Source organism: Nylanderia fulva, unplaced genomic scaffold (assembly GCF_048542155.1).
Source record: "Nylanderia fulva isolate GAGA-0341 unplaced genomic scaffold, ASM4854215v1 Scaffold47, whole genome shotgun sequence".
NCBI lineage: Eukaryota > Metazoa > Arthropoda > Insecta > Hymenoptera > Formicidae > Nylanderia > Nylanderia fulva.
Window position 1 is genome coordinate 578,415 of NW_028190554.1, and position 13,636 is coordinate 592,050.

Genomic DNA, 13,636 nt, shown 5'->3' on the forward strand with positions numbered 1-13,636 from the left:
AAGCATTCAGTCGTACATTTCGATTGCAAGAACAAACAAAAAAGACAGTGTTACTTCGTTCTAATCATGTTAAAATTCTTATATATTTATTGTATTTTAATGGGTATCGCAACAGTATCGAATTCGTTGTCGATTTTACTAATACAACCTGTTCCATCGCCCAGCCATCATGTTTGGACAATGAGTCTAGTAAAGGACTTACTTCGCAAAGGTCATCATGTACATGCAGTTAGCATTCAAGAACCTAAGGTCAAAGGTAAACTTGGGCAGAATTTGACATACACCGTAAGTATATGTTTGTTATGAAATTTGAAAATATTCTAAATAAAATATTCAGAGCATAAAATAAGTAGTTTATATAATTTATATAACTTATAATTTATAAGTAGCTTATATAATTTTTACATCACAGTCATGGTAACAAACAAATGGATGCTGCCATTTACTCTATAATAATATATCAGTAACACAATAAGTAGTTTAATATAATTTATAAGTAGCTTATATAATTTTAACATCACAAACATGGTAAAACAAAAAAATAGATGCTGCCATTCACTCTATAATAATATATCAGTAAACACAATGAAGTTATATTAGATCACATTCTATATATTATTATTAAATTTTATTTAAAATTAAATATTATATGAGTATCATTTAAACAGAAAAATAAATTACATATTAAAACTGTTGCATATAAAAAATAGCATTTCATTTCCACTCAGATATTTCATATCCAATCAGATATTTCCGACAAAAATATTCTGATAAAATATTCTGATAAAATATTCTGATAAGAATAATTTGATAAAAAATTCTAAAAAGAATATTCTGATAAGAAGTCTTTGTAGAAATTTATCACCAGTAACGCCAATTATACACTTATTTCGAGTACTTAAAATACTGATATACAGTAATTTAAATATTTGAAATAAGTGATAAGTACTCGAAATAAGTGATAATTTGGCATTACTAGTGATAAATTTCAATAAAGGAGATTATTTATTTTTATAAAAAGATTAGTTTTATTATTGTAAAGTATAAATTAATATAATATTTTTGACTAAAAAACAAAAAAATTAAATTAAAAAATAATTAAAATAAAATTAAATATACATATACCTATATATATAAATATAAACAAAATGTAATATAATGTTCTATAATAGACAACATTCTATTAAAAATTCTATAAAAAAAATTCTTTTAAAAATTCCATAAAAGTTCTATAATAAACAAAATTCTATTAAAGAAAAGAAAGAAGATTATCTGCATTGTATATTATCAAAGCATACGTCAAATGCGTACAGCAATCATCTATGTTATTATTTAAACACGCCGGCCTTATCTCAAATAATGTTTCGTAAAATCACGTGCTTTTCTTATTTCTGCACAATGTAAAATATTTATTATTTTCAGATTTTCGAAAATATACTAGATGCAATACAAGAAGACAAGGAATATGATCCAGCTGAGTGGGAAAAGTATACAGTATTTTATATGACATACTTTGTATATGAGTGGGCGACAGTCTCATCTGAAAAATTAATAGAAACTAAAGGAGCTAAGGAACTATTGGAAATGATAAAAAATATTGAATTTGATGTTATAGTGCACGACATTTCGATGCCTGAATTTTTATACGGATTGTGGGACGTAAGTATAAAAAATAAGCTATTAATACAAACAATATTTTTTGTATGTACACAATGATTTGAATAATAAATGTACAATTACATACACAAATATGTACATATAATCATGTATATATATATGTAGAATGTTGATGTAGTACATAGATGTACTAAAAGTAACAATTACAAAACTACATTAGAATTATATGTACATATTTATGTAATCAATATAAGATATTTAATTAGTATCATATGTGTAATTTGTGGCGACACAAGCAAATAAAACGAAAAGAAATGGCTCAAGCAGAAAAAATGTATAACTAAAAGATCTTAAAGATTCACAATCAATTAAACAGCTAAAATATTATAATATAAATTATGATTCTTAGAATATATTAATTTCTACATGTTTAAAGAAAGAAATCTTTATTCTGCATTTCTTAACAATCTCTACTTATTATCTTCACCAATGTAAAAGGCTTCCAGATAAAATGAAATTATTATCTTTAAGTTAAATGTAACAATTCTTTTTCCCATAGCTTTATACATATAATACTTATTATGTCTATCTTAGCTATTTAGTTTTTAAATAAATTCATGTTAAAATCAAATTAAACAAAAAATAAGGTTTTTGTTTCCGAAAATCTCAACTTATTTCCAAACTTAATTCACATATAGAAATATTTATTATATTATATATATTAAACTTTCTATAATCTTCAATATATATATATATATATATTGAATATTATATATATATATATATATATATATATATATATATATATATATATATATATAATGTATACACATATACATTTCATACATAAATTAAAAATAGACTGACATTAAAGTAAATAATATTTTAGAGTACAATATTTTATAATTAAAATTAATTCTCTCTAAGAGATACAAAATGTACTTATATGATTCTACATAGATAATTGTTTTCAGATTGCTAAAGGCAAGCCACCTGTAGTAGGGTATTGCACGTTCGGTCCTGCACCTTGGTACAAATATCACATGGGAGGACCCAGTTATCCAACAGTTCGACCTTATCCGTATAAAGATCTTGCAAAACCCATAAGCCTATGGGAAAGAACATTGAATGCTCTTTATTATGTCGCGGACGATTTAATCCGATACTATTATTATATGCCAAACTCTCAACGAATTGCAGAGCAATACATAGGCCACAAGATTAGACCGTTAAGTGAAATAGAAAAAAATATTCCCATCATATTACTTAATACTTATTCTGCGTTTGAGCCTGGAATTCCATTGCCTCCAAACGCCATAGAGATTGGAGGATTGCATGCTCAAACTGCGCAACGAATTGTTGACGAGGAAACCGCAACATATCCCGATGTAAGATATTTATGAATATATTGATATGTATATTTAATATTATAAGTAGTTCGATTATTTTAGAATTAGTAAAAGTAGAAAAAAATACTACCAAATTTGAACATAGTAAAGAAATAGCACTTTAGTAAAATGTTTTAATCAATATTTTATCTTGATTTAATACTAATTATTGATCTTTGCATACAATTTTGAATTATATTTTTATTCATATTTTTGTATATACAAAACATTCTGAAAAAATTTTCTAATTAATAGTTAAATTTTTTAAACAAAAAATAGTTATTTGTTGTTGCTTATGAAATTAATCAGATTTTAGATTTTAAAAGTCTAATCGTTTAGAATTGAGCTAACTGGTTGATAATAATAACAGTCAATTTCAAACAAATTATATATATATAACATATTATTTTAAAAATTTAAATTCTTCAACTAAATAAGCAATTTCTCATGTAATATTCTATTCGAATTTGCATTTCGCAATCATGAATTATACATTAAAATACATTACATCGCTAAATTCGTAAATGCTAATTATATTTATTCATAGTTAATTATTTTAACATAATCACTTCATTAAAAAAGATAGACATATTTAGATTAAACAAATTTAACATAGAACCCTTGATCTCCTTGCAAAATTATGAAATAATTTATTGTTTTGCAAGAGTGAATTAGACATTTATGACTGATTGACATAATGAGACATATACATACATGTATATTCATATTATAGTACATTATCGAAATGTTTTTATTGTTTGTATAACATATTGCAGAGCATACGTGAATTTCTCGATGGTGCAGAAAATGGAGCTGTTGTAATATCATTGGGAACAAATGTAAAGTGGAAAGCTATCGGACTAGAGAAACTTAAAATCATTACACTAGCTCTATCGAAACTCAAACAACGAGTACTTTGGAAGCTAGATGTTGACTTGCCATTTCAAGTACCAAATATAATGGTTGTTAAGTGGATGCCCCAAAATGAAATCTTGGGTACGTTTTACACAATGTATAGTAGAATTTAAATATATTAGAAGATACGCAAAAAGTACGCGATTCGATATTCTTATTGTAATTTAATAATAATTATTATAATAATTAGGTATTTTCACAATTATTTTATAATTATTTTATATATTTTTTCTAAATGTTTTTATATTTAAATTTTGATTTGTTTTTATTAGTTATTCAAACATGAATTCATATAATCCAAATAGAGTTTTCAGATAATAACGTTCTTCTAAATGAAGCATGTACGTGTTATAATTGTAGAAATTACTTGCTTTTAATAACACCAACTAAAATTATTATTTCATTATTGTTTCACCAAATTTATTGTATTATATTTATATTCAGGTCACAAGAATGTAAAAGCAATCTGGACGCACGGTGGTCTTCTTAGTATGCAGGAAGCTATTTGGAAAGGTATACCAATGATCGGAATGCCGTTTTTCGCGGATCAGAAATTCAATGTGGCATTATTAGAACACAAAGGTGTTGCTGTGCGTTTGAATATTAATAATGATTTATCCACGGAGTCCGTATTAGATGCATTTAACAAAATACTTTACAATGAAAGGTATAATATTTAAATATATTCAGTGTATTAATAGCTTTACTCGTAATAATTTTATATATCTATTTATATTTTGTAAATATATTTTTCTAATATTTTATTATAATGATTATTATCCAAATAGTAAATATAAAAAAATTATTTAAAGTAATGTAGTTTAACTATATAAAAAAAATATTACTACACTGAGAAAAAAAGTTGTTAACTTGATTTAAGTCAATCAACTAATTATTATTTTGTTAATTGAAGATATATAAATATTTAAATCAAAACACGTTATAATAAATTTAATATGGTGTATTTAATTTACATTACTTCTATATGTTTAATGAACAAAATACTGATCAGTTGAACGGTTTAGTTAACTTAACAATTTATTTCTCAGTGTACAATAATAAATATTTTTTTAAAATATAATTTTTTAAATTTAAGTGTATTTTTGTATTTTGTTCTGCATTTAGTTATAAATTACACCATAAGTATTATATATACAGGGTGTTCCGTAAGTCGAAGTCAATCGTTCAGGAAATGAATGGGGACTCAAAAACAAGAAAAAAAGTTGATATGAACATAGGTCCGGAAATACGTTGTTTTCGGGTTATCGCCATTTTTACGTTAAAATTTAAAATTGCTTTACTTTCGAATTTTTTGTTCAACGTTGAAATAATAGATTTTTATGAATTATATAACATAATTAAAGTCAAATAAAACTTGCGGGCTGCTTTAGCACTATCCAGTACTATCAAGGTACAGCCCGAGCTAAGTGGTCGCTTAGCATAGTAGGTCGAAAACAACGCATTTTCAAACCAATGTTCATATCAACTTTTTTCTTGTTTTTGAGTCCCCATTCACCTCCTGAACGATTGACTTATGAGACACCTTGTATAAAATTATTAACACTAATAACATTACAATAAAATTCCTTGTGCAGTTATACAAAAAATATGAAACAACTATCCAGTGAATATCGGGATCGACCAGTGCCGCCGTTAGATTTAGCGGTTTGGTGGATCGAATATGCCGTCCGTCATCCAAATGGAAATTTAGAATCTCCACTTAGATCTCAGAGTTGGGTGGAACAGAATTTAATCGATATCTACGGATTCTTGTTACTTAATCTTATCATAATATTATCGGTTATACTCTTTATATTAAAAAAGGTATTTAATTTTTATAGTAATCGTGTATGTAGCAAATCTAAATCTCAGAAAAAGAAACAAATGTAATCCATTCAAATATTAATAATAAATGTCGCACATCAATTTAAAAATATATAATAATTATATATTGTTGTACTTAACTATAAATAATATGTATTATTAAGCTATAATTTTAAATAATAATTAGTTGCTCAAAAATTGTGCTATATAACGATAATTATTAATATAAGTAAATGTCGCAAATCAATTTAAGAAAAGAAAATAAATATGTTGTAAATATAAATAAAATAGTATTATGCAATAATTTAAGTAATTGCTCAAAAATTGTAGATGACGATAAAAAATTGAAATTGTTTAAAGATATATTCTTCGAGTCTATAATTTGTTTTTCGTTATATATGTACATTTGAAGATATAAATTTATTACATATATAAAATATAGTATACTTTTAATAGTTTATCTCTTGCGATTTTCTTTTGACCAGAAGTAAATGTTTCTGTTGATAAATTGTATCGTATATTTGGCACAACATGAACTTTAATATAAACATTTTTTCCAAAATATTTAAAAAAATGATAAATGGTACAAGTATTTTGAAGAAGTTTACCATTTTTTTTTAATCGAAAAACGTCACATTATATAGTATATTTAAAGCCTTCATTTATACAAGTTGTTTACATCTCTTTTTAGTTCGATAATATTCGTATCAGAATGAAAAAATGAGATTCCCCCCCCCCCAAAAAAAAATATTGATAAACTTCAAATAACTATAAGTTACTCAGAAAAAACACTCATGTATGTGGTATAAAGTACTTGTATTTGATTTAATCTACGTAGACTGCAATAACCGGCAACATTGGCAACCTTGATCTCTCTACACACACGTTCACTTCAATTAACGATAGTGACATAATCAGTATGTAGTTAGTGCAAGCATTCAGTCGTACATTTCGATTGCAAGAATAAGCAAGAAAGACAGCGTTATTACTTCGTTCTAATCATGTTAAAATTCTTATATATTTATTGTATTTTAATGGGTATCGCAACAGTATCGAATTCGTTGTCGATTTTACTAATACAACCTGTTCCGTCGCCCAGCCATCATATTTGGACAATGAATCTAGTAAAGGAATTACTTCGCAAAGGCCATCATGTACATGCAGTGAGCATTCAAGAACCTAAGGTCAAAGGTAAACTTGGGCAAAATTTGACATACACCGTAAGTATATGTTTGTTATGAAATTTGAAAATATTCTAAATAAAATATTCAGCGCATAAAATAAGTAGTTTATATAATTTATATAACTTATAATTTATAAGTAGCTTATATAGTTTTTACATCACAGACGTAGTAACAAAAAAATAGATGCTGCCATTCACTCTATAATAATATATCAGTAAACACAATGAAGTTATATTAGATCACATTCTATATATTACTATTAAATTTTATTTAAAATTAAATACTATATGAGTATCATTTAAACAGAAAAATAAATTACATAATAAAGCTGTTGCATATAAAAAATAGCATTTCCAATCAGATATTTCATACCCAATCAGATATTTCCGACAAAAATATTTTGATAAGATATTCTGATAAAATATTCTGATAAGAATAATTTGATAAAAAATTCTGAAAAGAATATTCTGATAAGAAGTCTTTGTAGAAACTTATCACCAGTAACGCCAATTATACACTTATTTCGAGTACTTAAAATACTGATATACAGTAATTTAAGTATTTGAAATAAGTGATAAGTACTCGAAATAAGCGATAATTTGGCGTTACTAGTAATAAATTTCAATAAAAGAGATTATTTATTTTTATAAAAAGATTAATTTTATTATTGTAAGGTATATATATAAATTAATATAATATTTTTGACAAAAAACGAAAAAATAAAATTAAAAAATAATTAAAATAAAATTAAATATACACACACACACACACACACACACACACACATATATATATATATATATATAAGTATATGTATATTTAATTTTATTTTAATTATTTTTTAATTCTATTTTTTCGTTTTTAATTTAATGTAATTTATTTTTCTGTTTAAATGATACTCACATAGTATTTAATTTTAAATAAAATTTAATAGTAATATATAGAATGTGATCTAATATAACTTCATTGTGTTTACTGATATATTATTATAAAGTAAATGGCAGCATCCATTTTTTTGTTACTATGTCTGTAATGTAAAAATATATATATATATATATATATATATATATATATATAAACAAAATGTAATATAATGTTCTATAATAGATAAAATTCTATTTAAAATTCTATAATAAAAATTTTATTAAAAATTCTATAAAAGGTCTACAATAGACAATAGTATATTGAATATTGGCTAACAAGCGCGGGAAATCGTAAATCGGCCAAGAGAGCGGAAGTTTGGCACACGAAGCGAAGCCGAGTGCGACAATTCGCACTCTTGGCCGATTTGCGGCCCGCACATGTTGGTCACGATATTTTGTGTGACCGGTGCGTGGAAAGGGAGTCCTTTCTAAAATTCCATCATGTGCGGAAAGGGCGACTTTCCGCGCATCTGTTGCACAAAATTCTATTAAAGAAAAGAAAAAAGATTATCTGCATTGCATATTATCAAAGCATACATCAAATGCGCACAGCAATCATCTATGTTGTTATTTAAACATTCCGGCCTTATCTCAAATAATGTTTCGTAAAATCACGTGCTTTTTTTATTTCTGCATAACGTAAAATATTTATTATTTTCAGGTTTTCGAAAATGTAACAGATGAATTACAGAACGAATATGATCCAGCTGAGTGGGAAAAATATACAGTATTTTATATGACATACTTTGCATATGAGTGGATGACAGTCTTTTCTGAAAAATTAATAGAAAGTAAAGGAGCTAAGGAACTATTGGAAATGATAAAAAATGTTGAATTTGATGTTATAGTGCAAGATATTTCGTTCCCTGAATTTGTATACGGATTGTGGGACGTAAGTATAAAGAATAAGCTATTAATACAAACAATATTTTTTGTATGTACACAATGATTTAAATAATAAATGTACAATTACACACACAAATATGTACATATATTCATGTATACATTCATGCAGAATGTTGATGTAGTACATAGATGTAGGTACTAAAAGTAACAATTACAAGACTACATTAAAATTATATGTACATATTTATGTAATCAATAAAAGATATTTAATTTGTGCAACAGGTGCGCGGACAGTCGCCTTTTCCGCACATGATGGGATTTTAGAAAGGGCTCTCTTTCCACGCACCGATCACACAAAATATCGTGACCAACAGGTGCGGGTCGCAAATCGGCCGAGAGTGCGGATTGTCGCATTCGGCTTCGCCTCGTGCACCAAACTTCCGCTCTCTCGGACGATTTACGATTTCCCGCACTTGTTAGCCAATATACTATAGTATCATATGTGTAATTTGTGGCGACACAAGCAAATAAAACGAGAAGAAAAATAGCTCAAGATGAAAAAATATATAACTAAAAGATAGATCTTAAAGATTCACAATCAATTAAACAGCTAAAATGATATAAATTATGATTCTTAGAATATATCAACTTCTACATTTTTAAAAAAAGAAATCTTTATGCTGCATTTCTTAACAATCTGTACTTATAATCTTCACCAATGTAAAAGACTTCCAGATAGAATGAAATTATTATTTTCAAATTAAATGTAACAATTGTTTTTCCTAGAGCTTCATACATATAATATTTATTATGTCTATTTTAGCCATTTAGTTTTTAAATAAATTCATGTTAAAATCAAATTAAACAAAAAATAAGGTTTTTGTTTCCGAAAATTTTAACTTATTTCCAAACATAATTCACATATTAAAAATGGACTGACATTAAAGTAAATCATATTTTAGAGTACAATATTTTATAATTTAAATTAATTCTCTCTAAGAGATACAAAATGTACTTATATGATTCTACATAGATAATTGTTTTCAGTTTGCTAAAGGCAAGCCACCTGTAGTGGGGTATTGCACGTTTGGTCCTGCACCTTGGTACAAATATCACATGGGAGGACCCAGTTATCCAACAGTTCGACCTTATCCGTATAAAGATCTTGCAAAACCCATAAGCCTATGGGAAAGAACATTGAATGCTCTTTATTATGTCGCGGACGATTTAATCCGATACTATTATTATATACCAAACTCTCAACGAATTGCTGAGCAATACATAGGCCACAAGATTAGACCGTTAAGTGAAATAGAAAAAAATATTCCCATCATATTACTTAATACTTATTCTGCGTTTGAGCCTGGAATTCCATTGCCTCCAAACGCCATAGAAATTGGAGGATTGCATGCTCAAACTGCGCAACAAATTACTGACGAGGAAACCGCAACATATCCCGATGTAAGATATTTATGAATATATTGATATGTATATTTAATATTATAAGTAGTTCGATTACTTTAGAATTAGTAAAAGTAGAAAAAAATACTACCAAATTTGAACATAGTAAAGAAATAGCACTTTAGTAAAATGTTTTAATCAATATTTTATCTTGATTTAATACTAACTATTGATCTTTGGATACAATTTTGAATTATATTTTTATTCATATTTTTGTATATACAAAACATTCTGAAAAAATTTTCTAATTAATAGTTAAATTTTTTAAACAAATAAAAAATAGTTATTTGTTGTTGCTTATGAAATTAATCAGATTTTAGATTTTAAAAGTCTAATCGTTTAGAATTGAGCTAACTGGTTGATAATAATAATAACAGTCAATTTCAAACAAATTATATATATATCATATTATTTTAAAAATTTAAATTCTTCAACTAAATAAGCAATTTCTCATGTAATACTCTTTCAAATTTGCATTTCTCAATCATGAATTATAAATTAAAAAACATAACATCGCTAAATTCGTAAATGCTAATTATATTTATTCATAGTTAATTATTTTAACATAATCGCTTCATTAAAAAAGATAGACATGTTTAGATTGAACAAATTTAACAATAAAACCCTTGACCTCCTTGCAAAATTATGAAATAATTTATTGTTTTGCAAGAGTGAATTAGACATTTATGACTGGTTGACATAATGAGACATCTACATACATGTACATTCATATTATAGTATATTATCAAAATGTTTTCATTGTTTGTATAATATATTGCAGAGCATACGTGAATTTCTTGATGGTGCAGAAAATGGAGCTGTTGTAATATCATTGGGAACAAATGTAAAGTGGAGAGCTATCGGACTAGAGAAACTTAAAATCGTTACACTAGCTCTATCGAAACTAAAACAACGAGTACTTTGGAAACTAGATGTTGACTTGCCATTTCAAGTACCAAATATAATGGTTGTTAAGTGGATGCCCCAAAATGAAATTTTGGGTACGTTTTACAATGTATAGTAAAATTTAAATATATTAGAAGATACGCAAAAAGTACGCGATTCGATATTCTTTTTGTAATTTAATAATAATTAATATATTAATTAGGTATTTTCATAATTATTTTATGTATTTTTTCTAAATGTCTTTATATTTAAATTTTGATTTGTTTTTATTAGTTATTCAAACATTAATTCATATAATCCAAATAGAGTTTTCAAATGATAGCGTTCTTCTAAATGAAACATGTACGTTTTATAATTGTAGAAATTACTTGCTTTTAATAACACCAACTAAAATTATTATTTCATTATTGTTTCACCAAATTTATTGTAATATATTTATATTCAGGTCACAAGAATGTAAAAGCAATCTGGACGCACGGTGGTCTTCTTAGTATGCAGGAAGCTATTTGGAAAGGTATACCAATGATCGGAATGCCATTTTACGCGGATCAGAAATTCAATGTGGCATTATTAGAACATAAAGGTGTTGCTGTGCGTTTGAATATTAATAATGATTTATCCACGGAGTCCGTATTAGATGCATTTAACAAAATACTTTACAATGAAAGGTATAATATTTAAATATATTCAGTGTATTAATAGCTTTATTCGTAATAATTTTATATATCTATTTATATTTTGTAAATATATTTTGCTAATATTTTATTATAATGATTATCATCCAAATAGTAAATATAAAAAAATTATTTAAAGTAATGTAGTTTAACTATATAAAAAAAAATATTACTACACTGAGAAAAAAGTTGTTCAATAATTATTATTTTGTTAATTAACGATATATGAATATTTAAATTAAAACACGGTACATATTAGATTTAATATGTTCTATTTAATTTAAATACTTCTATATGTTTAATGAACAAAGTACTGATCAATTGAACGGTTTAGTTAATTTATCAACTTATTTCTCACTGTATAATAATAAATATTTCTTTAGAATATAATTTTTTTTTTATTTAAGTGTATTTTAGTGTTTTGTTCTGTAATTAGTTATAAAATACATCATAAGTATATATATAATGTTATTAACACTAATAACATTACAATAACATTTTTTGTGCAGTTATACAAAAAATATGAAACAACTATCCAGTGAATATCGGGATCGACCAGTGCCGCCGTTAGATTTAGCGGTTTGGTGGATCGAATATGCCGTCCGTCATCCAAATGGAAATTTAGCATCTCCACTTAGATCTCAGAGTTGGGTGGAACAGAATTTGATCGATATCTACGGATTCTTGTTACTTAATCTTATCATAATATTATCGGTTATACTCTTTATATTAAAAAAAATATTTAATTTTTATAGTAATCGTGTATGTAGCAAATCTAAATCTGAGAAGAAAAAACAAATGTAATCCATTCAAATATTAATAATAAGTGTCGCACATCAATTTAAGAATATATAATAATTATATATTGTTGTACTTTACTATAAATAATATGTAATATTAAACTACAATTTGAAATAATAATTAGTTGCTCAAAAATTGTGCTATATAACGATAATTAATTGAAACTGTTTGTAGACATTTATTATAGCCCATAATTTGTTTTTCATTGCATATGTACATATATGTACTTGTATATTTAAACATATAAATTTTTTATATTTTTATATAAAATTTATGTATATTTTTAATAGTCTAGTGCGTGATATTTTCTGTGAATCACACACAATGTTTATATTATTAATAATAATAATAATAATAATAATAATAATAATAATAATAATAATAATAATAATAGTAGTAGTAATTCTGTTATTATTAAATTATATATAATAGTATTCGTTACATATATGCAAATGTCTTTATACAATGTCTTCATTGCAATAAATAAGACAAATAAATATGAATAAATATATGTATTTATGTATTATTTATACATGGCGTATATATTATTTAGATATCTAATCAATTTAATAACTGGTTATATGTATATTTATCCCCAGCTAACAATTTGCTTGGAAATTGTTAACAATCGGGAAACAAAATACGACCAAATATGGCTGCAAATCCAGGGCCTACTGTGTCCTCGAAACGCAAAAGTTCAAGAAATCTAAAAGCTTTAATAGCTGCATAATTATATAGTAGATCCTAATTACGAAACGACGTTTTGTTTCTACTAAAAACGGTTTTAGGGAAGCAACCTTTTAAAGGAAATCGAATTTTACATTTCAAAGCAAATATCATCAAAATGAAAAAAATTATAAAAAATTGCTTTAACAAAAGTTTTGTGGTTTTAAATGTACTTTACAATGGCTATTTGGATTTTACAAAAATGGTAAAATTTTTCAAAATTCTTCCAGCATTCTTTTTTTTTAAATATTTGGAAAATATTTTCATATTATAAATAAAATTCATGTTACGCCAAATTTAACCATATATGATACTGTTATGTTATGGAAATTAATGCTTAAGAAATAATATAAAAACGCAAGCTAATTATA

The 13,636-nt window shown here is 25.5% G+C and overlaps 3 protein-coding genes across 3 annotated transcripts in view; 2 read left to right on the top strand and 1 right to left on the bottom strand.

The window, feature by feature from the left end:
- Nucleotides 1–13,636, bottom strand: part of LOC114937858 (COMM domain-containing protein 4) — a 113,595-nt gene that overhangs the window by 19,724 nt on the left and 80,235 nt on the right. The window lies entirely within an intron of this gene.
- LOC114937844 (UDP-glucosyltransferase 2-like) lies at nucleotides 5–5,966 on the top strand. The gene is made up of 6 exons (XM_085486680.1): nucleotides 5–285; nucleotides 1,423–1,659; nucleotides 2,592–3,005; nucleotides 3,782–4,001; nucleotides 4,365–4,587; nucleotides 5,516–5,966. The coding sequence occupies exons 1-6, from the start codon at nucleotides 67–69 to the stop codon at nucleotides 5,808–5,810; spliced, it is 1,608 nt and encodes a 535-aa protein (XP_085342806.1). The 5' UTR covers nucleotides 5–66; the 3' UTR covers nucleotides 5,811–5,966.
- Nucleotides 6,642–12,659, top strand: LOC114934053 (UDP-glucosyltransferase 2-like). Its single transcript, XM_085486681.1, has 6 exons — nucleotides 6,642–6,964; nucleotides 8,513–8,743; nucleotides 9,745–10,158; nucleotides 10,940–11,159; nucleotides 11,510–11,732; nucleotides 12,248–12,659. Exons 1-6 carry the CDS (start codon nucleotides 6,746–6,748, stop codon nucleotides 12,540–12,542), a joined length of 1,602 nt encoding a protein of 533 aa, XP_085342807.1. The 5' UTR covers nucleotides 6,642–6,745; the 3' UTR covers nucleotides 12,543–12,659.